General features: G+C 38.8%; 2 protein-coding genes and 1 long non-coding RNA gene across 3 annotated transcripts in view; 1 reads left to right on the plus strand and 2 right to left on the minus strand.

The window, feature by feature from the left end:
- Nucleotides 1-1,486: 1,486 nt before the first annotated feature.
- On the plus strand, nucleotides 1,487-2,173 carry LOC107702648 (uncharacterized). The gene is made up of 3 exons (XR_001635781.1): nucleotides 1,487-1,702; nucleotides 1,793-1,957; nucleotides 2,092-2,173. It is a non-coding gene; the product is annotated as an uncharacterized LOC107702648 (long non-coding RNA).
- A 9-nt stretch (nucleotides 2,174-2,182) lies between these two features.
- On the minus strand, nucleotides 2,183-19,340 carry LOC107702629 (calcium homeostasis endoplasmic reticulum protein-like). The gene is made up of 9 exons (XM_016504999.1): nucleotides 19,272-19,340; nucleotides 15,019-15,382; nucleotides 7,147-7,388; nucleotides 6,920-7,053; nucleotides 6,738-6,824; nucleotides 5,137-5,493; nucleotides 4,860-4,964; nucleotides 4,551-4,667; nucleotides 2,183-2,623 (listed from the first exon to the last, which is right to left on the minus strand). The coding sequence occupies exons 1-9, from the start codon at nucleotides 19,335-19,337 to the stop codon at nucleotides 2,557-2,559; spliced, it is 1,539 nt and encodes a 512-aa protein (XP_016360485.1). The 5' UTR covers nucleotides 19,338-19,340; the 3' UTR covers nucleotides 2,183-2,556.
- Nucleotides 19,341-22,713: 3,373 nt separating this feature from the next.
- Nucleotides 22,714-25,565, minus strand: part of LOC107702619 (calcium homeostasis endoplasmic reticulum protein-like) — a 19,592-nt gene continuing 16,740 nt past the window's right edge. The window contains exons 5-6 of the mRNA XM_016504988.1: nucleotides 22,956-23,093; nucleotides 22,714-22,869 (exon numbers count right to left, since the gene is read on the minus strand). Coding sequence (XP_016360474.1) covers nucleotides 22,714-22,869; nucleotides 22,956-23,093 — 294 coding nt within the window. The remainder of the gene's footprint in view (nucleotides 22,870-22,955; nucleotides 23,094-25,565) is intronic.

A 25,565-nucleotide genomic window follows, 5' to 3' on the forward strand; every position in this document is an offset into this window, starting at 1 on the left:
TACTTAAAGGCAAAATCTTACATATTGTGCCTTTAAGTATTTGCTTATTTAAATCCTGACAGTGAATTTTTATTTTATTTTTATTTTTTGGCCGGGCAGTGTAACCATAGCGTATGCTTGTAAATGAGGTCTAAAACGGTGCTTCTCAATCGGGGGGCTGGTGACCACTATAGGGGACTTAGCAAACTTCAAAGGGGAATTAATAAGTCTAAATTATTTAAAATATTTAAGTTTATAAAACTCCAGGGCCCCCTTCATCCAAGATCCTTATATATATATATATATATATATATATATACATATGTTGTAATAAAAATAAGTAAAATAATACATATGATTTTAATGTTTTCTTTTAAAATTTGAAAATAAGATATAACTAAATTTGAATAATGTTACTGCTGCTTCTTCTAATCAATCATCTTCACAATTTTTGGACCACTTGAGATAGACTGGCCCAACTGTGTATAATGACATAGGTAATACAACGTAAACATGATTTATGAGGACACTTCCTGTGCCCCCGTAAACCAAAAGGCTTTAAAATAAAATAGTAAATGGTGTTTTTTTTTTACTCAAAAATTGCCAGTAGTTTTCTGTAAGGGGTAGGTTTAGGTGTAGGGCGATAGAATATACAGTTTGTACAGTATAAAAACCATTATGGAGAGTCCCCATAAACCACATATGCAAGAATGTGTGTGTGTGACCTATATCTCTGTGGTCCTGCTTTAATCCTGAACTCTCCTCCATGATCCACACTATTTTTTATTTTTTTAATCTAGCATAAACAGGCAAAATTAAGTAACCCTTTTAAATTGCAGAAAATTCTGGAGCGGGTATATACATATATACAGTTGAGGTCAAAAGTTTACATCCCCCTTTCAGAATCTGCAAAATGTTAATTATTTTACCAGAATAAGAGGGATCGTACAAAATGCATGTTATTGTTTAGTTAGTACTAACCTGAATAAGATATTTCACATAAAAGATGTTTATGCAACTATTACAGAAGGTTCAAATGCTCAGTGATGTTCCAGAATGAAAAACCATGCATTAAGAGCCAGGGGGTGAAAAAAATCCCAGGATGGCGACGACGATGATGACCGTACTTTATCACAATCATCATCTTCCAGTCGCCACTCAGACTCTTACTCGAGGTCTAGCTCGTCCAATGCAATGCAATGGTAACACACGGCCCCAGTTCTGACCGTCACTTGAAGGAGGTTGCAATACAGACTCAGGCAGATGGACTAACTTACACATGGTCTTCTGGTAGGTTTACATTATCTGATACTTCAGGCCAGCCAGACTATTTTTTTGGGGTGTTCCTCAGGGTTATAGTTTAGGACCACTTTGTTCTTGTTCTGCGAAAAATGTATTTGGGACAAGAACTCGCCCAAATCATATTTCATATTAAAATCAAAATATTTTTTATTTATTATTTGTTTGTTTGCATTGTGACACTATTTTCCATGACATTTAAGCACATTTTGCTCCAAACTCCCATTACCATAATGCAAAAAACCTGGACATGTTTTTGTGAGATCCACCCATTTATGTTGTCAATTGTTTCAGGCATGGCTGCCGTTGGTCCATCATTGGGCATGATGTACATGGCACTGAAACCATCGAGAGTGAGTACACAATATGAACTACACGCTTTACGTCTGAATAACCCTGAACCTAGGAAACATGAATATCTCAAGTGGTTATTATAAAGAATCAGAACATTTCAGTCACTGAGGAAATCCTTTTCTTACTAGTTGAACTAGCTCATTATCTTCCATGTTAACAGGTTTGACGGCATACAGTCCCGCTGTTTTTGCACTCAACGACGTTGCTGCAGTAGTTGGCCCTCACTAGAGCATTCATCGACTCCACCAGACGTCACTACACATCATTGATTGAGTCACTGGGACCTGCTGATTACAAATACACCACACTAGAGGATACTAAAGAGGTAAGAATTTGACGAGTAACGAAAATGAGGCTGTGAGGGTTAGACAAACAGCGGTTGTAGTTTATATATCAAACATTTTTTTAGATTTCTTCAATATCTTTAGTGTTTACTAACAGGACTTTTTCTTGTTCTAGTTTATTCACGCTCACAGGCCGCCCAAACTCTTTAGAAGAAGTTCTACAGGAAATGAGAGACTATCATTAGTTGAATGAACAGATGATCAATGTTTTGGATGCATCGTCCACAAATCATAAACAGCCAAAAAAATTTCAATCATTGTTCATGCAATAACGTGCCTAAATAAACCAGCATTTTTCAGTATCTGTTCATCGTGCTTTACTTTAATCATTCATGCATAAATAAAATGTTTACATAAACACTGTGCCCTTTTTAAAGTGTCTTTATTTTGCTTGTACAGAGTCTCAGATTAATCAAAGGAAACGCTTGCGATGACACTGACACCTCCGTGAGTTACAATATGATGCTTTGATGCATTTTACTACAAAAAGGAACCAAGGGCAAGATAAAACGTCCAAACAAATGTGAAAAACAACTTTATGACATCTACAGTAAAAATACAGACCATGTGTGATGGGTGATCACTCTGTGCTGGAGGGATCCTGTGGGTCAGACCCAGCAGGGCCTGAACCCAAACCAGATGTGGAGCTGCGGAGAGACCATATTTCATGTAAATCGCTATTTGGATTGGATCAATTTACTTACATTTATTAGGTGAAATTATCATAAGCCAAAATCTGCATTCATTTTTATGCATTTATTTTAATTTAAATACATTTTTTTTTTTATGTCAGATGGCATGACAGCAATAATTAAACCACTAATTAGGGATATGCCGGTATCAAATTTTCATGTTGCGATTAATTGCTAATGCGGTCTACCACTAATCATAATTTTTTACAATTTTTCAATCCTGCAGCGCAACAACAAATTTAGCTTTAGTCCCAAAATTTGACTTGTGAAGGTCAAAACTGACCAAATAATAATAATACAAATAAATAAATAAATACAATCATAAACATTGCAATCTGGATGGGATAAATTTTTTTTGCAATTCTTTTCAAATTTTGTTTTAGTAACAATATTTAACTTATAAAGGTCAAAATAAATGTGGAGAAGATTTGTAACCAAAAATACAATAATAGACTTTGTAATGGGATTTTGTAGGATGGGATTAGATTTAAATTTCGGAGCCCCTAATCAAGGTTATTATAGTTTAGAATTTTTAAATTAGTTTTATTTTAATATAGGCTAATAAATAAATTCTAAACTTCTCTGAAGACAGTCAGTTCCCCTCAGAAACACATTCATATAAACCCCCATATCAATATTAAGTATTTTCTTCCAATAGTTTGTGCATCATGAACAGTGAGTGATCTGCCTGCTACAGTATTTTTCTCTGTGCGTCGGTCTTCAGCGTCTCTGGCCTCTGTTAACGGGGTGTTTACAGACTTCATATTTTCACATAAATGACATTTGGAAAATGATATGCATTGCAACGCAGTTTGTGCAACAGAGATCGGCTGCAATAAAACAATAAACGGCCGGTTGCCGATCGTGTAAGTTCTAGAGGAAGCTCCTTCGGCCGTCATACACACACGTGACTGACCGCTCGCTCGCACCAACAGGAGGAGGAGGGTTGTGTTACTCTCTACACTGCACTCAACCTGAGGGATTCCTACACTTTCAGTCTTTGAGGAGACATGAAAAACAGCGCATACCGCAGGAACGGTATAATGGAAAATATTAGCGGTTTTGAAACCGTGACATTTTCAAATCGCGGTATACCTTGAAACTGGTAATCGGCCCATGCCTAACCTGATGTAATAGATTTAATGCTGGTGTGGTTCGGGTCGTGACTCGCAGTCTTTATGTCAAACGGTTCTGGTCTGATACAGAATTAATTAATAAATTAATTAAATAAGTGCTGCTGTTGGATAACGGGTCGAATGTTCTGTTAAGTACTGCTGGTGTACGTTTACCAAAGAGGACCCGTGCAGGACTGTTCTCTCTGTCAGATAACCTCACGTGTGCGATGCGCCATTTACAGGTATTTCCCTAAACCGCCACACAGCTCATATATTTTTCCGCCAAGGGGTGAGAACGTAATGATTACGAAAACGATTATTTATTTTTGATAATTATTATTTTATTTCAGTTAGTTTTTCCAATAACTGTTGTTAGTTTTGTTTCATTTTAGTTTTTCCAATTATTTTGTCATTTTTATATTATTTTAGTTTACGAAATTGTTTTTTCATCAATCGTTTTCATCTTAGTTTTAGTTTTCATTTACGAAAATAACCTTGCCCCTAATGAGTGGAAAAAAATAGGTAATTTGCTCCGTAATTTTTACTGATATTTTTTTTTACAAAATTTCACAAAATAAAAATGTCAGTTACTCTTTTTAATCAAAAAAATAATAAAAACACAATAAAACAAACTAAAATAATAAAATATCAAATAAACGTAAAAAAATAAATAAAAAAAAACTGATGCAGGCAGGATCACAAAACAACAAAAAAAAGTGCTTTTCAAATGCGAATTGGATTTGGGTAACAAAAGCAGATTGACTTACGCTGGTGTCGGACTGCGTGATTTTGCAGCGTCACAACGCTTGTCTGGAGATCGTGATCTGGAGCGAGATCTGGAGCGGGAGCGACTTTGGGACCTGGATCTGGAGTGACTCCTGCTCCTCCGGGAGAAAGTAAAAAATGTGTAAAAAAAAATTATAAAAACACAATAAAACAAATAAAATAAACTATCAAATAATAAAATATCAAATAAACGTAAAAAAAAACTGATGCAGACAGGATCACAAAACAACAAAAAAAAAGTGCTTTTCAAATGCGAACTGGATTTGAGTAACAAAAGCAGATCGACTTACGCTGGTGTCGGACTGCGTGATTTTGCAGCGTCACGACGCTTGTCTGAAGATCGTGATCTGGAGCGGGAGCGACTTCGGGACCTGGATCTGGAGTGACTCCTGCTCCTCCGGGAGAAAGTCAAAAATGTGTAAAAAAAAATTATAAAAACACAATAAAACAAATAAAATAAACTATCAAATAAACGTAAAAAAAAACTGATGCAGACAGGATCACAAAACAAAAAAAAGTGCTTTTCAAATGCGAACTGGATTTAGGTAACAAGGTAGTTCGACTTACGGTGGGGTCGGACTGCGTGATTTTGCAGCGTCACAACGCTTGTCTGGAGATCGTGATCTGGAGCGAGATCTGGAGCGGGAGCGACTTTGGGACCTGGATCTGGAGTGACTCCTGCTCCTCCGGGAGAGAGTCAAAAATGTGTTCAACAACAATGTCAAAGCAGATATTTTTCTGGGATACCGAGAGCGAGATCTGGAGTAGGAGCGAGAACGAGAGCGGGATCTGGAGTAGGAGCGAGAACGAGAGCGGGATCTGGATCTGGATCTGGAGCGAGAGGATCTGGAAGATCTGGAGCTGGAGCGTGACGTGGATCGTTCCCGGCTGCACGTCCGACTGCGTGAAGGACTCCCTTGGGTGCTGCCAAAAAATCATCACGTGAAATGTTACTGAGGAAACAATGGGAATGACTTTTGTTTAGTCGCATCTGAATTCCTGTTATTTTAGTATTAGTAGAACACTATAATACAGTTTATTAATATTTTTAATTAGCTTTTAGTTTTATATTTGCAGTTTTCATTTTAATTTTAGTTTAAGTTTTACTAATGTTGTGTTTTGTCATTTTATTAGGCTTTTTTATAGTCAGTTTTATTAGTCAATTTGTTTATACTTCAGTTTTAGTAATTTTAGCATACCATTATAGTATTTAAATATATTAAGAAATATATTCGATTTTATTTTCTTCATCATTCATTTAAATGAGTTTTAATAATTTTATCATTTTTATTAGTTTGTATATTTATATAGTTCTTATTTCAGATTTCAGCTATTTCAGTATACTATTATGGCATTTATTCATATTTTGTTTTTTTATTATTATTTTCAGCTTTCATTTTAATGTTAAAATTTTACCAAAGTTATGTTCAGTTGTTTGTTTGTTTTTTATATTCAGCACATTCTTATGTCAGTTTTAGTTTTAATAATTTTAGTATACTATTATAGTATTTCGAATTCGTTTTTTTGATATATATATACATATATATATATATATACATATATACACATATATATATTTATATACATATATACATATATATTTTTTTTTTTTTTTTTTAGCTTTCACTTTAATTTTAGTTCAAGTTTTTCTACATTTTGTTGTGTTTTGTTGTTTTTATATTTAGCATATTTATTTTTTGTTTACTATTTTAGTTTACTATTATTTATTAATATTTTGAATTAGGTTTTATTTTCTGCTTTCATTTTAATTTTAGTTTTCACAAAATTTGTTGTGTTTTGTCTTTTAAATTCTTTTGAATGATTTATTTAGGTTTTATATTTATATTTTTATTTATTTTATTTCAGTTTTAGTCATTTTCGTATACTATTAAAGTATTAATATTATTCATCTTTCATTTTAGTTTCAGTAATTTTGGTGTATTCTTGTTTTTATTAGGTTTTTTATATTTAGCTTTTATTTCAGTTTTAGTCTTAGTAGCTTTAGCACTTCAATATATTTTATTGAATTTCTAAGACAACATTTGTAATTATGCTTAGTTTTAGCTTTTCGTCTATTATTTACATTTTTTTCAGTTTTATTTCAACTAATGAAAATGCTTTTAATAGGTTTTGTTAGAATACATTAAAACAGTTAATTTCTCCCACACCTGTTGTGTTTGTCCTGTTCCTTTTTCCGCCTCTCTCTCATTTTGGCCCGGTGGAACTCATACAGACCGCCCTGTTCCCAACCCTCACTGGAAAAATTATCGTTTTCATGTCATTACAAATGAAGTATTAAATAAAAACAACCAAAAACCGACAACTCAAGAGCAGTCACATTGGTGTTCACCTGTTTCTGGGTCTGTCGTGGGACGGCAGGATGTAAAACGCCTCCACTGCAGCCAGCAGACGGTCACTGGGAGGCTTTGTGGGCAGTGGACGGATGTCTTTTGGGTCCAGAGGCTTATAATCATGATCTTCAAGCTATTGTTAAAGAGAAAGTTTAAACTCACATTTAAGACGAGACTGACAAAAACAAGCATCTACTTTCCCAGCTGACTTCGAATGTAAAATTACCTTCACAAGCGGCGCCATGAGTCCTGCGGGAAGGTCAAAGTAGGGCACATTGGGCACCAGGCTGGAGTCGTCCTGACTGACGTGAGATGGGGTCTGCCGCCGCTTGTGTGGTGCCTGACAGTTAAAGTCGTGAGGAGGCGGCCCCAAATCAGGATGCTGGTTCCCGCCCCACGGAGGAGGATCAGATATCCCAGGAGGAGGAATCCTTTGGTTTGGGTGGTGATCAGGGGGTGGACTGATCTCTGATGAAAAGAACAATATATTATGTATGTCATAAAGCAAGGAGTAACCTGGGAATTTAAGTCCTACTTGTGGCAAGTCTAAAATTTCAGCATGCTAGTCAAAATTGTTTAATGAAACTATAAACTCGACTAAATGTCTGAAATTATTAGTTTTTATTTACCGTTACATTCTATGCATTTTTAGAATTTTTCAAAACTTTTTCAGACTTTCAAAACTGTCTTACACAAATTTAGAATTTTTAGTAAAACTAAAACATGCACAACAAAATCAGAAAACAATTTGCCTACTTTAGGCAGACTTTTTGGAGCAAAACAACAACAACAACTGTCTGTTAACTATTAAATTATTAACAAATTAACTAATTGTTTCTTATGTCTCTATTTGTTTTTTTTTGTTTTTTTTCTAATTTGGAAAATAGGTGATTTGTTTTATAATTAATTCAAGAATTTCAAGACTACAGAACAACAATAATTACTGTTATTAATATTCAAAACAGTATATTTAAATCGTAAAAAGTAAACATCAGTAAAGAAATATATTTTTATTACAATAATACTTTAAAATAAATAACTGTACTGTAAAAAGAAAAAAAAAAGAAAGAAAAAAAAAAGCATTTTTGGTCACATCTGAATTAAAGTTTTATTTAAATATTAGTAGGAGTGACCCCGAATAGTCGAAGATTCGATGCTTCAATAGGAGGACCCTGATTCAACTACCAATCTCACAGTCGAATATTCGCCGGTGTTATGATCATGCCATTTTGGCTATATGGGGGTGCTCAATTGTCTGATTTCACATAGAACTACTGGTTTTCTCTCAATAAGTTAATATACAGCCTATTAACATAATGCTGTAAATAAGAAGCTGAAAAGAAAGAAGCTTTAAATAAATATCTTAATGTGCGTGAATAAATCCAACCACCCCTATAGATTTAAGTTTCACTTTCCATAACCCGTGACCGACAGAGGAGCATCTTGGCAGCAGGGATTTAAATCTTTAACAAGACTCAAACTGACAGACAGAGTGAAAGACTGGATTTTTTCGATCAGGTAGGGTACAAGTGATTTCAAAACATTTCAGCCGGTTTATAAATATTGTGTATATATTATTTTTCTTGTATAAGATGCATTTGGTTGAGTTGCGCTGCAGTAAAGCGCTTCATTGTAATACTACGGAGATTATCTCTTCAGCGCGCAGCGACAAACAACAATGCAGAATATTAATAACTTATGACTGGGACTGTCATATACATAACATTATAATGAGAACACTATTATAATAAAATGCTGTGAATTTTTAGAGTTTAGTTGCAGTGTTTCTGCATGTTGTTGCGTGAAAAACGCATCCACAAAAGGAGTTCATTCAGAGCAGCGCAGACACGTTCATGTGCATTCGGGGCATTTTGTGCAGCTAGCCTATACGTCGTAATATTAACGTTATGTTGTATTAATAACGAAGCGTATTCTATATGAGATAAATTAGTTAAATCCCATTGATTAAAAACCTGCTATCAAATACTTCATTCTACTGGTGATCTTCAGCACGTACAGCTCAAAACAAAAATGCAGAACATTAATAACTACTGTCATATACATAACGTTATAATGAGAGCACTATTATAAGAAATGTTGTGAATTCTTAGGGTTTCGCTGATGTTTAATGTGAGATATGGGAACGATTACTACGTCTGCTAAGATGCTATGGGAAAACTCCTTTTTCTCTGAATACTGAAGCCTTTCAATAATGCAGTGTAACTGCACGGCCATTGGTGACGAAGCCCGCCAGAGCCTGCCAGAATGGGCGGGGCATCTGGCTATATAAGTGGCATTTTGCCATAGGATCCTCAGGTTACTTCGACTGAAGCCACGACTGAATCATGCAGCTACATAGCACAGCCAGCAACGCAGTACTCGTTCCCGTATCTCAGGGAACCGAGGTTACGTTAGTAACCGAGTACGTTCCCTATCGATACCTCACTTGAACTGCATCTGCTAAGACGCAAAGTGGAACCAGTACAATCCCGCTGTGCTATGCTAGAGGAATGACTAATACTTGAACTTGCCTTGAGCACCAATGTGGCTCAGAACGACCAAGTATTTTTCAGGGAAGCCCCGCAAGAGTTGATAGGGCCAAACTCACAAAGGTCGGCCTGGCACGGAGTAATCGTTCCAAGGTAAATTGTACAGCCTCGGAACCCAGTGGGTGCCAAGAGCATACAGTGAAGCACTGGTTTTGCCATATGGCTAAGTCCGTTTAAGCAGAAAGGACCCAAGCCTGTAAGGCCGGGACGTCCAGATTATAAAATCTGGTAAATGTGGACGGCGAGGCCCAGCCGGCCGCACCCAAATTTCTGCAATGGACACGCCGCTAGACCAAGCCCAGGAAGAGGCAACGCCTCTTGTTGAGTGGGCTCTTACTCCCATGGGGCATTGTAGGCCCAAAGAAGAGTACGCTAGCTTGATTGCATCAATTATCCATTTGGAAAGTTTTTGCTTCGTGAACGGAGACCCTCTGGTGCGGCCACCGAAGCATACAAAAAATTGTTCCAACTGCCTGAACGGGGCAGCACGCTCAATATATATTCTCAATGCCCTGACGGGGCAGAGTACATTCAGCTACTGGTTCTGCTCCGAAGGAGGAAGTGCCGAAAGAGCTATTACCTGTGCTCTGAACGGAGTCAAGAGCACTTTAGGTACATAACCATGCCTCGGCTTCAGGACGACCTTGGAGTCGTTGGGCCCAAATTTGAGGCAGGTGGGGCTCACCAAGTGCGCCTGCAGATCTCCCATATGCTTTACCGATGCTAACGCCAGTAGCAGAGCGGTCTTTAGCGTCAGGGGACGAAGGTCAACGGACTGTAGCAGCTCGAAGGGAGGGCTCTTCACCTGGGCAGGTCACATGTAGGGACGGTGACAGGGCGAGGTGGGTTGAGCCTCCTACACCCCTTCAAAAACCGAACAACTAGGTTGTTCCTGCCCACCGACTGACCAGCTATAGGAGTGTGTGAGGCTGCTGCATAGACCTTGAGCTTTGAGGGGGAACGACTCTTATCCAACAGCTCTTGCAGGAAGGACAATATCAGAGATATGTCGCAGGAATATGGGTCTGCGCCGCGGGCCATACACCAGGCGGAGAAGACAGACCATTTAAGGGCATAGAGGCGTCTTGTAGACAATGCTCTATCCTGAGAGATTGTGTTTAGCACGTTCTCGGGGAGGTTCGCAATCTCCCATCGAGAGGCCAAAGGTGCAGAGCCCACAGCTCGGGCTGGGGATGCCATATCGTTCATTTCACCTGAGGAGGTCTCGACTCAGGGGAATGGGCCACGCGGCTGCCGAGAGCAGCTGGTACAGCTCTGCATACCACTACTGGTTCCTCCAGAGCGGGGCCACCAACAGAATCTTGTGTTTGTGTTCCCTGACTCGCCTGATTACCTGCGGGATCAGAGTGATCGGGGGAAAAGCATAAAGGAAGAGGTTGGGCCAGTCATGGGCCAACGCGTCTCTGTCTATCGAAAAGTAAGTTGGGCAATGAGAGTTGTCTTCTGAGGCGAAGAGGTCGACCTCTGCCTTGCCGAAGATCTCCCAGATTCTTTGAACCGTACGTTGGTGGAGCATCCACTCTTCTGAGGGGATGTTGCTCCAAGATAGCATGTCTGCTCCTTGGTTCAACATGCCCGGCACATGCACTGCCCTTAGCGAACGCAAGTTGAGCTGAGCCCATTCCAGGAGGCGCTCTACCAGAATGAAGTGGCGCTTCGAGGAGAGACTGCCCTGGCGATTTATAAATGTCACCACTGTCATGCTGTCCGCCAACATATAGTGTCTCCTTAGGTCTGGCAGTAAGGTGCAAAGGCCAAACATACTGCCAGCATATTGAGGCGGTTGATGTGAAGCCGACCCTCCTCTTTCGACCAATGGCCGAAAGCCGGTTTGCCATCGCACAGCACTCCTTAACCCATGTTGGAAGCGTCTGTCGAGACCACCTTTCTTCTGCAGACCATTCCCAGGGGCACACCTCGTTCCATCCACTGAGAGTCTTTCCAAGGGGCCAGAGCTGCTACGCGGGTCCGGTCCACCTTGACACGAAGGCGTCAGAGACGTCAGGCGTGGGACGAAACTCGTGGTTTCAGCCAGCACTGAAGGGGCCGCATGCGAAGTAGGCCCAGCTAAAGTACCGGAGACGCAGAGGCCATGAGGCCCAGCATCCTATGAAACGCCTTGAGAGGGCGAGGGGCTCCAACTTGAATGAGGCCACGAGCTGCTGAATAGCCAGTGCACGTTCTGACGCGACTACCGCCCTCATTCGGGCTGAGTTGAGAACTGTTCCCAGGAACGATATCCGTTGGCTGGGGGACAGCGCGCTCTTGGCAAAATTGACCCTGAGTCCCAGGCATTCTAAGTGGCTGAGGAGGAAGGATCTGTGAAATAGTAGCTCATCCTCCGACTGGGCCAAGATGAGCCAGTCATCGAGGTAACTCAGAATGCGATCGAGGATGGGCCTTAGATTGCCATCCTTTTTGGGGACGAGGAAGTAGCGGCAGAGGAAGCCTGACTCGCTCTGAGCTAGGGGAACAGTTTCTACGGCTCCTATCGCCAGCAAATTCATCACCTCAGGGCGAAGGACGTGTGCATTTTTGCTCTAAACCGAGGTGGAAACCATGCCGCTGAATCGCGGGGGTGTTCGAGCGAATTGCAGTGAATAACCTTGTTTTATATCCCCCAAAACCCCGTCTGGCACTCCGGTGATGGCCTGCCAGGCCTCAGCCCCCGTGACAAGGGGTTGGATTAATTTGAGTGGCTAGTCGCCGTATGGGGACCCCACACTCAGAAGAGGAAATTTGCTCTCTTTTGAAAATGCTTTAAAAAAAATTTTCGCTAGACTTAATGCTCTCAGCCCTCGTGCGTGCTGCCTCAGCGTGGGCGTGGCCCAGACGCGTCCAATTTGAAGCTGTCAGTGATAATCATTAGTGACAGCATTCTCTTTTAATCTGCCTAAAAAAATCAAACCGCTCATTAGAAGAGTACTGATGATCTTTGTGTAAACACTCAGGCAGATCAAAAGAGCTGCGCGCATTCTCTCAGATCCTCTCGTAGCGGACGAGGGGCAGGGCCGCCGTCATTGAAGAGGGCGAGCCGCGAGCAAAGCAGAGCGAGACATGAACTCTCATAGTGAGAGCGGTCTGTCAGAGAGCGCAGCCTCAGCGTAGGCGTGGCCCAGGCGAGAGGCGCATTCAAATACGAAGCTCTCAGCGATATTGAATCATTGGTGACAGCATTCTGCGCGATCCTCACGTGGAGAGTGATGCACGCAGGGGCTTTGCCGGCATTATATCACTCAAGCCTGATCGCTCAACCCCGCGAGTTCGCCATTTCTTCCTCCGAGTAACTGGGAGGAGAGAAACACAAGAGCGGGGGAGGCGGGGGCTCAGCGACGCATACACAAATGTGAATCTGTCCACGTTCTGCTTCGATCTGCTTAGGACGATTAAGCCGCTTGATGTAACAAGGGGCGCTGATCCTCACTTGTAACACACTGGCAGATCAAGCACGCATGATGTGTGCCGGCATGAAATTGCTCAAGCCTGATCGCTCAACCCGCGATCTCGCCGTTGCTTGCTCCGAGGTAACTGGGAGGAGAGAAACATGAGAGCGGGGAGGCGGGGCCATCTTCCGCGAATGAACAGGGGCAGACTGCTTTCGTGGTAAAAGCAGCCCGTCTCTGTGAGCGCAGCCATAGCGACACACACACAAATTAGAACCTGCCAGTGACAGCGTTCTGCTCCGATCCACTTAGGAGGATAGAGCCGCTCTATGTAACAAGAGGCGCTGATCTTCACGTGTAAGACACGGATCGAAGCACAGCGGGGAGAGCGAGCACACAGGCTCTGTGTCGGCGTGAGATCGCTCAGACCCGGTTTGCTTAGCTCCCAGACTTCGCTGTTTTTCTCTCCGAGGCTCGCTGAGAGAGGAGAAACGGGAGAGCGGGGCTGCCTCATTGAAGGCGGTCCGCGAGCGGAGAAGAGCGAGACTCATGCTTTAAGTGAGCATTCTGTCTCAGTGAACGCGCAGCTCACTGCCCTTCTGCGGCGGATCAAAGTGCAGCGGGGAGAGCGAGCACGCGGGGAGAGCGAGCACGCGGGTACAGTGCCGGCATGCAATCGCTCAAACCTGGTTGCTTAGTTCCCTGACTCCGCTGTTTCTCTCTCCAAGGCTCGCTGAGAGAGGAGAAACGTGAGCGCGGGGCTGCCTTCAATGAAGGCGGTCCGCAAGTGGAGAAGAGCGAGACTCATGCTCTCAGCGAGAGCATTCCGTCTCAGTGAGCGTGCAGTCTCTGCATGGGGGCTGCCCAGACAGTTGACGCGCTCACTGCCATTCTGCATCGTGCAAGATTCCCTGCACGAGCCACACTCGTAGCGCGACATTTGCAACAACGTCACTAGAAATTTAGCTCTTTTAGAACTTACCTCTTAAAAATAAGCTCTTTTAGGCTCGCCGGATGGCGGAAGGGGATCAGCTGGGACCGCTGCTGCTGCAACGCTGAAGGCGGTGAAGAAGTGGCGAATCAGCCAAGCAGAGGGTCGCTGGTTCAGCTTGATCCGCTGCGAAGGCGATTCTACGCTGAGAGGCTTCGAGTCTCATAAATCAGCGAAGAACGACATCGTCGCTGAAGGAGAAGAAATCTGAGGATCCTATGGCGAAGTGCCGCTTATATAGCCAGATGCCCCACCCATTCTGGCAGGCTCTGGCGGGCTTCGTCACCATTGGTTCGTTTTTTTTATTTGCTGCACGAACCAATGGCCATGCAGTTACACTGCGTTATTGAAAGGCTTCAGTATTCGGAGAAAAAGGAGTTTTCCCATAGTGTTTTAACAGACGCAGTACGAGTGAGGTACCGATAGGGAACTACCTTTTAATCAAGTCCGTTACACATTTTCCCTGTGCGTCAGTAATTATGACGGTCCAATGTCTGACTTGGCTCTTGGCAATGTATTTTGCCCCCCGCCCCCAAACATATGATTCGACTATCAGTCGACTATCGGCAAGATTCGAAAATTCCGATTCGACTATGAAAATCCTTAGTCAGGGACACCCCTAAATATTAATAGTATACTATAATATTATTTCGAATTAATATTATTACTTTATATTATTATAAAATATTTATATTATTTATAGTGATATTTATGTTTTATATTTTTTTTATTGAAATTTTAGTTTAGGTCTTACTAATTTTGTTGTTTTTGTATTATTTAGTTTTTATGCATTTTATTTTAGTTTTAGTATAGTATTATAGTATTTATTAATATTTTGAATCAGGTTTTAATTTTTAGATTTTCAGTTTTTATATATTACTATTACAATAACTAAAATAAACAAATTTATAAATCGAATTTTTCAGAACAGCAAAATTACACTAATAAAATACACTAACATTAATATTTATTGCCATCTTAATTTCTTTCAAACATAAAACCTTGTATTTATGCAATTCAGGATGGAAAAATGGAAATTTGTAGAAATATAGAAAAAAAATTTAATATCAAACAAAGACTTGTGTAAATTTTTCATGAAATCAGAGTCATTTTTAACTCTAGTAGTATTCCGAATAGAAAAGCCGAGGTCTCACCTCCTGGGAAGTCTCCCTGTGGGTAGTCGAATCGGTGCGGTGGATATGGCAGCCGTTCTAAATGACGCCGCGGAGGAAACTCGTGCTGCATGAAGCACGGCGGAAAGTGTCCGAAGTTGTGTGGTGGCGGCGGCTGGTTGAACGGCGGATGCTGCATGCGGAAGGGAGACTCCCTCTGGCCCCATGGCGGCGGCTGATCCGGCTGGCTGCTCCACGGCGGCTGGTCAAACTGACCGCTCCAGGGGCTTGCGGGGCCCCCGTCCCAAGGGCCACTCCAGTTGGGGTACCGCTGCTCGTTCCACATGCCCTTGTAGCTGTTCCAGGGCGGCCAGGGCGCCGGGGCTTGAGACGGGTCGAATGGTGGCTGGAGGCAGAAACATATATTAGTATTATACATATATAGTTCTGGATTGAATATTTAAATAAGTAAAATAAAAAATTTTAAGATGGTCAAAGACATTTTTAATCTGAAAACAATGCAAAAAAAATGACACTGCAATAGGTGTCTACTTGATTTTTATTTGGAAAATAAATTGTAATCCATTACTGATTTCAAATTTCAAATTACGTTACGAAAATTGTAATTAGTAACAATCTATTGCACTACTTTTTTGATTACTTTTAGATAGGGCTGGGTGATAAATTGATAACGATAATTATCGTGTGACAAATTTCCTCGATAAACGATAACAAGCATTCGATATAATGTTTATGAGGCAAAGGCGGAACAAAAGAGCGCTAGTCATTTTAAGCGCGCCACTCGGACCGTTTATCCGCTCGGATCAAAGTTCATACAGCAAGCTTCACTAGAGCAGATGCGTTCACTCGCTGATGAATCTCGCTCAAACAATACTGAACAGTGCTGTGAGATCCAGTGTGAAGCGCTTGAATTCAGTGAGGAACACAAATAACTCTGTTTACAGCATAGACTGTAAAAAAAACATGGACGTAGTGTCCGTGATGTCACTCTTAGTTTTTTGAAGAGCATTTTAGAAGCCGAAAGTGGGCGGAGCCGACCGCCGCCATCTTGGCAGAGCATCACCGCGCATCCCTCCCGGATAATCGAAAATGGGCAAAAAGGCGGGACATGGGTGAAGCTGAGGTGCCTGGTTGCTGAAACCACGCCCGCCTAGCTTGACAGAAGTGCTGCCGTGCAAAGACAAAACATCATAACTTCGTTTTTGGTCGAAAATTAGTTATTGATAATTTTGAGACATATATGACCTCCTTTATCATGTGTATAAGTATCTTGGAGAAAAGCCCCGGAGAAACCAAGGCAGAACACAGTATCACCAGTTACCTCTCTTTGATTTTGTTTTAGACCGGTCAAATTAAGTTACGGTACTCTGCATTTGTTTAGCCGTTCGTCAATATTACTGTGCCAGCCTGGAGTTATACGGTATTCTCCTGCCTTTGTTTTACTGTCCATCAAAGTCTGCGCTTTTAAATTACGGTGTAACTTATACTTTCATACATCTTTCATACATTTATAATGCAGATGCCAGCTGTCAGTCTGGGGCTGCCCACTTCTGCACATATGGGCAAAAGGCGGGACATGGGTGAAGCTGAGGTGCCTGGTTGCTGAAACCACGCCCGTCTATAGTGACAGAAGTGCTGCCGTGCAAAGACAAAACATCATAACTTCGTTTTTGGTCGAAAATTAGTTATTGATAATTTTGGGACATATATGACCTCCTTTATCATGTGTATAAGTATCTTGGAGAAAAGCCCCGGAGAAACCAAGGCAGAACACAGTATCACCAGTTACCTCTCTTTGATTTTGTTTTAGACCGGTCAAATTAAGTTACGGTACTCTGCATTTGTTTAGCCGTTCGTCAATATTACTGTGCCAGCCTGGAGTTATACGGTATTCTCCTGCCTTTGTTTTACTGTCCATCAAAGTCTGCGCTTTTAAATTACGGTGTAACTTATACTTTCATACATCTTTCATACATTTATAATGCAGATGCCAGCTGTCAGTCTGGGGCTGCCCACTTCTTATAGGTTAAGCTATTTTCATTTGGTTCGATGTAAAAACAATAGGCTAAGTATGTCTTGCATCCATTAATGTTAGCGAACATTGCAAATAAATTGGTTGCAAAACGGCATCCACTCACGTTTAACTTTTTGTCTGGTTGTTACAGTCAGAATTTTTTTTTTATCACATTACTCTGTTATAGCCTAGCCAATGATCATTAGATTTTATACAGATGTTGCTATAATCTGTAAATGGTGATCAGCACCCAAATATTGTATATAATCTGGAAGCTACTGCCTTTTGCCTTGGCGTGACATCTCACTTTTTGCAGACAGTGCAAAGGCAGAGTACCTACAATAACTTCAAAATAGCGGTAAAAATCAAGTTTGAGATCATTTTCATTAAAACATCTAATTGCCAGGTTTCCAGTGTCCTACCCATAATTAATTTTTCTGATAAATAAAAATCTTTAAAGCCATTTTTCTAAATTTCACACTCTGGAGCAGAGCGGCAGTCCACCTGTCACTCAAGTGGCCACGCCCTTAATTATGCAGAACTTTAAGGCTTAATATAATTTAAACGGATGAGTTATAAAAAAAAATTAACCCCCCTCACAGTTGTCATGAAGGTCATAATTACCTATATAGAACGAAACCACTTTTTGTACCAGGCTGTAAACATGTTTTTTTTCTGTTGTAAAGTTGGGCATTTTAACATGGCAGGTCTATGGGACTGACTCCCTTTTGGAGCCAGCCTCTAGCGGCCAGTCGATGAATTGCAGTTTTAGTCACTTCCGTATTGGTTTCAAGCGAGAGACCGGGAGGTTGCCGCTTGGTTTACAGCCAGATGAAACAGCGCTGACAAACAGCAGAAACACTGTGCGCAACGATACAGTCAGAAGACTATTTAATCTACAAATCACCATCATTTACCATGGATTTACTGTAGTAACACTAACTGCACCATGGTATTGTGTCAGAAATGTGGGTATTCGTGTCAAATTTTATTATATTACTAATGTAGACATGTATTAAATATACTGAAGGAGGAGTAATTTTTTGTGATTAAGCCATATTTTGTGATTAAGCTAAGCTATAGAGTTTATGCGTTTATACTAAATGTATTTAGTCTACTATTTTTCATACAAATACATAGAAGCCATATTACATTTTTAGCATGGTATTAAGGTGCTATATTTGTGGTTTTAACTGATTATCATGATCTAAATGTATGCTACTAAGGAAGACCAATGGTTTAAAAAACGAAAACAAAAAAAAAGCACCTCAAACAGTCAGAATAATGAAATTTCACTATATAAAAATGAGACTGCTACCATTTTTACAGATATTACTGATTTTGATAATGAACATAAATCTACATCTGCATCCTAACTCAAGCTACTATCAAATGTGTGTTTCTAAGAGACAAAAAATGTTGATATTATTATCAGGCAACACAAACCTGTTTCTTGATTTGAAACAATATCACTCATTAGAACACGCAGAACTAAGAAATAATTTTTTCTATTAAGATATTTATTTTGTTAAGGAAAAATGACTGGAAAAGTGTAAAGAATTCAAAAATGAAGTTTGTCGTGTTCTGATCATAAAGAATAGTTTAAAACCACAATTAACCGTCTGGTTTTTACAACTTCCACATTAGAGCAAAAATCTGCCTTTAAACTTGAAAGAAATAAAAACTTGACATTTATCGTGATAATCATCGATATCGACTGATATGGAAAAAAATTATCGTGATCATCGATAATCGCCCAGCCCTACTTTTAGATTATTTTTACTTCTGACCTAATTCGTTCATCAAATTGATTTGAATATGATAAACTTGTTCTATATTGATATAAAAATACCAAGAGAAAGAACATATATTTGTTATCAACAACATAATGTGTATTAAACATTTTCAGAGGAAATAACATAGGGTTTAAAAGCTGTTTAACTTAATTAAATTGTAAAAATGTAAATTATAACTATTTATAAATAATACAAATATTTCTAAAATAAATAAAAGTGGATAATCTTTTAGAATGAAAAATTTAAAAGACGGACAATTTACTGACATTGCACAAGTAAAATGTAAGCAATAACATAGTAACAGTAACCTGATTATCAGCATTTTAAAACATAGTATATTCTAATTACAAATACCTTATATTTGGAATCCGAGTATGTAATCAGTATCAGTTACTGAGTTAGTATTAATACACAGCTGCACACAGTATAAGAACTGTAAGATATTGAAGTGTTTTTTCACTCACAGGTTGTTGCGGGTTCCACACCGGCATGCTGTGCTGTGGAGCAAACCAACCAGCCAATGGAGGCATCAGATCTCCTGAAAAAAAATAAATAAAAATTGAAAATGCACCTAACGGAAATATGTCAATTTCGCAAAAACTACAATATATCGCAAAAACAAACAAAAAAAATTACGCTTGATAATTCGGCAATTCAAAAAAGGAATATATCGCAAAACTGCAATGGAAAGTTTTTTCGCATTTACAGGTCACCTGACCTACGTAAAAATCACATGATCATTCTTTAATGTACTATAACCTCCAAGAAACACCTCATACGTGGTTGCTCTCAAGTATAAGAGGCTTTCCTTGCCATTAATGCTTGAATGGATAACCCCTTATTTACACTGCACACGTCTGTGGCGAATTACGGCTCTGACACGGCCACTCTACCAGCTGCGCAGCGGCACATAAGCATCCCAGAAGCGGCTCTCCACGCTGCTTTGCTAAAGATACATGCATACATCTCCTTCGATTAAAGATAATGGCTAGTGCGGTGGCTGCGATATACATAAACCTAGCAACATCAGTCACCATGACTTACTGCGAGAGGAAAAAATTACGTTTTAGTCGTTTAACATCGGTTAATGGAAACGCTGTCATTTCGCAATACTCTTTTTATCGACATTTATAAAATATTGCAAAAGTTTTGCGCAAATCTGTAATAGAAATGCACATATTGTGTTTAAGTGTTTGGTCTAGATCTGTGAAGCAACCCCTGTAGTCATAACAAATCACCTCATAAAGACTAATAAAGCTCTAAACTAAAAAAAAAAGGAATGATATCAAGGCAGAAAATTATCAAAAGAAAGATGTTTGGAAATTATGTCACATGACCACCCATAAAATAATCATCACAGCAAACTGGAGAATAAAAACACATTATGTAAAAACTGACATATGCAAACTGGTGTTGGAAAGCTTTTAGATTTTCTTTTTAAAAGAAGTCTTTTCTTGCTCATCAAGCTACACTTATTTGACCAAAATTACAGTCAAGAGTAAAATTGTGAAATATTATTACAATTTAAAAGTACCGTTTTTTTATGTGACTATGCTAAAATGTAATTTATTTCTGTGATCAAAGCTGAATTTTCAGCAACATTACTCCAGTCTTCAGTGTCACATGATCTTCAGAAATCATTCTGATATGCTGATCTGCAGCTCAAGAAACTTTTCTGATTATTATCAATGTTGAAAACAAGTTGTCCTGCTCATATTTTTGTGGAAACCGTGATGCATTTTATTTTTCAGGATTCACAGATGAATAGAAAGTTGGAAAGAACAACATTTAATTGAAATAGAAATCTTTTGTAACATTATAAATGGCTTTTACTGTCACTTTCAATTTAATGCATCCTCGCTGAATAAAAGCATTAAAATTCTGACCCCAAACACGTCTAGGGCTGTCACGATTATGACATTTGGCTGACGATTAATTGTCTAAAAATAGTCATGGTTATTGCGATTAATTGTCTGGTTTGGGGCTTTGGTGATTATGCCGATTATCGCGATTAATTGTCTGTTTTTATGGCTTTCATTATATAATTGTGATTAATTTAAGGGTTCAGTAAATAATTATGTTATCTTTTAATCTTTTTGAGTTATTATTTTGCAGTGTAAGATTACATAGAGTATTCCAAATTCTAAGAATCGGCCAATTTCGCCGATTTTATCGGCCGATATGAGCCTGTCACAGATATATCGGTATCGGCGAATATGCCGCCGATATTAATTTTTTTTTTACAGCAGATAAAATGCTTGTAAATGGTTTAATTATGTAGTTTGTCCAGCAGAGCGCGCTCCATTGTTTGCTACTGGCGACCTGGATAAAACGCTTTTGAAGCTTAAGTCTATGGAAAACCATTGAAACTTTGAACGGCCATATCTCCGTAACGGCGTGGCCTCTTGTTCAGGCAGCAGCATTCAAGCGTCGTCTTATTCAACCGTAAGTGCCCTGCGAAGTGGACTTCACATGAAATTCCACCATGATTCCAGTTCCAAGGGAATGTACATGTTACATTCAAAGGGCATTAAAGAGCGCGAGACGTGAATTTAAATAGTATTTATTTAGAGATATATTATGTCACACTTCTCTAGTAAGTTTCGTCTGTGTGTGAAGACAGTAGCGCAAATCCGTGAATGAATGTTCCGAAGTGAAAAACTTCAAGGAATAAAGCTGAATGGAATTTAAATAAAGTTGAATAAACTTCAACTTTACTGTTCAGTGCACTGATGTCAGACTCATTTTGCATAATAAAGTTTATTGTTAAATTGTTAAATGCCCTGCCTCCATTACATATCTTTGTCACGTCATTATAAGTGTTTGATCACCACATTTGAGTTATCATTGTAAAAAATGTGTTTATGTATATATATTCTGTTTATGTATATACTGTATTCTATATATAGAAGCAGTCAAAAGTTTGGACACACGAATGGGAAAGTGTCCAAACTTTTAGCTGGTACTGTACTATAATATACACAAAGAATATCGGCCGATAAACCGATATTGGCCTTTTTTTACTCCCCAATATCGGTATCGTATCAGCCCCCCAAAAAACCCATATCGGTCGGGCTCTAATGTTAACTGAAATAAATCAATTTATTCAAACTTTTTTTTATTTCAGTTAGTTTCCAAAGCAATATTTTTTCATTTAGTTCAAAGAGTCAATTTACTACAACTAAAATTGAAATGAATAATAAAAACTGAATAGACATATTAAAATAATATCAAAACACAACTGCATTAAACTAAAGTGAAAATTAAAACAGCAAATATAAAAATATAGGACTTGCAAAAATAAAATGAAGTGAAAACAAAGCATCACATTATTTAATGTGTCATTTTTTAAATTTATGATTAAGTTCTTCTTGAGGTAAATCATTAAAATCACCTTATAATGAACTCAAATTAAAACTAATTAAAAAAACATTTGTTAAATAAAATAAAATAAACATTAACTGAAATCTTATTTCAGTTAGTTTTCAATGCAACATTTCTAATTTTTATTTAGTTTAAGTTAAAGTACTAAAATGATTAAAACTAAAATTGAAATAAATTAAACTATATTTAATATTCCAAATTTGTATATTTTAACATTAAAAATATTGTAACTTTTTTAAAATATAACATTATAAATGCATATTTTCTATATTATATAAATAATTTTATAAATATTAAGATATATGTAAATATATTAAAAAAGCTAAGAAAAATTGCAAAAATACACATCAAAATATAAAAAAAATAGAAAGTGCTTAAAATATAAAAATTAATTCAAAATATTAATGTTTTAATACTAGCAGTGAATAATAATGATACTAAAATAACACTCCCCGAACAGCTGATTTAAGTATTATAATGCATTATAATGTGACATAACAGTTCAGATGAAATCTCTGCATCTCACCAGTGATGCAGGACGCAATTGGTCAGATAAATGAGATGCAGGCGGAGCTCGAAATGCGCCTCGTCCGCAGTGATGCGGTTTCTGAGATGCGACGCCATCAGCTCGCAGTGCGGCGGGGTCTTAGCATTACTGAACATCCAGTTCTTTCCAGCCTGAGAATGAGAAATAACCAAAAAATTACTAATCTGAGACACATCAGACAGAGCGGGCGTGAGCAAGTCAGGTTTCCGGCTCGTACCAACATGGCGTCTTTGGTGCAGGTGTCTATGATGGGCTGGAGCAGGTTGTCAAACTCGTTCATGTCCAGCTGTGTCTCCACCAGCAGTTTCTGCATCTGCTGCTCCATCGCCAGAGAGATGGCGGCCATCGCTTGCGCCTGAAACCCCAAAACACATTTATTTAACAGAATATATTACTGTGCAAATGTCTGGGATCAGTAGGACTATTTTTGGGTACGAAAGGAATACTCTTATTCCGCAAGGTTGTATGAAATTGATCAAAAGTGACAGTAAAGACATTCATAATGATTTCTATTTTAAATAAATGCTGTTCTTTTGAACTTTCTGTTCATCAAAGAATCCTGAAAAACAAAATGTATCACAGTTTCCACAAAAATATTCTGTTTTCAACATTGATAATAATCAGAAATGTTTCTTGAGCAGCAAATCAGCATATTATACTGATTTCTGAAAGATCACGTGACACTGAAGGCTGGAGTAATGATGCTGAAAATTCAGCTTTACATCACTGAAATAAATTGCATTATAAACTAAATGAGTAAAGTTTGTAAACAAATGTTAATTTGGGCTTGACAAAGCCTTGTCTGAAAGTTTGAAATGACTTTGAAAAGCTTGAAGTTTGAAGATTTAACTAAGTCAATAAAATGTTACTAACATGTTGCACACTGCTAAAATGTTTAAGCAAGTGGCTAACGCTTTAACACATTGTTAACAAATTAATATGCTGCTACCATGTTTTTTACACTTTCCTACCATGTTTTGACACATTGCTAGTATGTTTTAGTGTTGCTAGCATAATTTAACACATTGCTAACATGTTTTAACATGAGTTTACACATAACTAACATGTTGTTATCATGAATTACCACATTGCTAGCATGTTTTAACATTTTGTTAAAGCTTTAACATGTTCCTAACATGATTAACACATTACTAGCATGTGGTAACATTGATTCTAGCATGATTTAACACAGTTAACATGTTTTAACATGCTGCTAGCATGTTTTAAACATTGCTAACATAATTTAACATGTTGCTAGCATATTATAACATTTTGCTAATGTTTTAGCATGTCCAAACACATTGCGAACATGATTCTAACATGCTTTAACAGTTCATGTTTTAACATGTTGCTAGCATGATTTAACACACTGCTAGCATGCTTTAAACATTGCTAACATGATTTATCATGTTGCTAACATGATTTAACACATTATTAGCATGTTTAATATGTTGCTAGCATGATTTAGCATATTGCTAATATGTTTTAACATATTGCTAGAATGATTTAACACATTGCTAACATGTTTTAAAATGTTAATATGATTTAACACGCTACTAGTATGATTTAGCATGTTGTCGTGGGACAGTCATTAAGCTTTGCTAGTGATACACAGCTTAAATACTGTAGATATTATTTATTGTACAAAAGTTTTGACCCCCTCAATGAAAGTCTATGGGACTTTGCATAGTTTTGATGGTCTGTTTAACAAAAACCATAAGTCCGATCAGTTAAAGATATAGCAACCCGAGTCACAGCACACACACACACACACACGGTTCCTGTCTGCTGTGCTGCTGAGTGGTTTGCAATTGTAGCTTTGCCTTTCTGATTAATCTTACTATCACTCTCTGTTGTTTAAAGTGATAAAATATAACTTAACTCCCACCATATTTCTGATATTATCTATCAAACTAATCTGATTAATTTGATCGTTTGCTTTTATTCTAAAACCGCGAGTGCAGCGCAAGTGCAGCGCGCGTGCAGCGCGTTAGCATTCGTTAGCCGGTTAGCTTATCATTTGCATTTCCATTCGCGTCCTTTGCGGTCTTCTTTTTTTTCTCGCTCCGTTTTTTTTCTCTCTCTCCGTTTTTTTTTCACGAGTTCATCAGTGGTAAGTCAGAATCATTCATCAATCACGATGTGTACTGGCTTCTTCTCCTGCTATTGTTGTTTGCACCGCTTGCCACATGTATAGTTTAGCTCTCTCTGTCGGCGGCGAGGGGATTCACATGTGATGAATGAGGGATTCACATGTGATAAATGCAGGGAAATAGTTAGACTAACAGAGAAGGTTTCAGAATTAGAGACACGCATCCAAACATTAATTGAGGACAGTGAGAATGTGAGGGTTGTAGATACGGCTTTGGATGCGACTAGCTCAGGGAGTCCTGTACATTGTTCGGTTCCGGTTACAGAGCCCGTATTTCAGAGCGACTGGGTGACTGTGAGGCGGCATAGTCACGGGTCAAAACACCGCTCTACCGTTCCAATCAAAACATTAAACAGGTTCTCCCCACTCAGTGACGCACCCACTGAGAAACCTGATACGGCTTTGGATGCGACTAGCTCAGGGAGTCCTGTACATTGTTCGTAAAACCCGATGATTACATTATTTTAAACGAGTCTACCCCACAAGATTACCGTTATAAACATGAGCCGCATCCAAAAGGTAAAGGGGGAGGTGTTGCTTCAATTTATAACAATATTTTCAGTATTTATCAGAGGGTGGGCTTTAAGTATAACTCGTTTGAAGTGATGGTGCTTCATATAACATTATCCAGAGAAGCACATGTTAATGATAGATCCCCTGTGATGTTTGTACTGG

This window comes from Sinocyclocheilus anshuiensis, unplaced genomic scaffold (genome assembly GCF_001515605.1).
Source record: "Sinocyclocheilus anshuiensis isolate Anshui unplaced genomic scaffold, SAMN03320099.WGS_v1.1 scaffold802, whole genome shotgun sequence".
Classification (NCBI taxonomy): Eukaryota; Metazoa; Chordata; class Actinopteri; order Cypriniformes; family Cyprinidae; genus Sinocyclocheilus; species Sinocyclocheilus anshuiensis.

Excerpts from the sequence above, each read along its gene's own strand:
- LOC107702629 (XM_016504999.1), bottom strand. The coding sequence starts at position 19,337 with ATGCCTCCATTGGCTGGTTGGTTTGCTCCACAGCACAGCATGCCGGTG. Across the intron at positions 15,383-19,271 it reads TGTGGAACCCGCAACAACCT|CCACCATTCGACCCGTCTCA; the intron begins GTGAGTGAAAAA and ends TTCTGCCTCCAG. Across the intron at positions 6,825-6,919 it reads CACGACAGACCCAGAAACAG|TGAGGGTTGGGAACAGGGCG; the intron begins GTGAACACCAAT and ends TAATTTTTCCAG.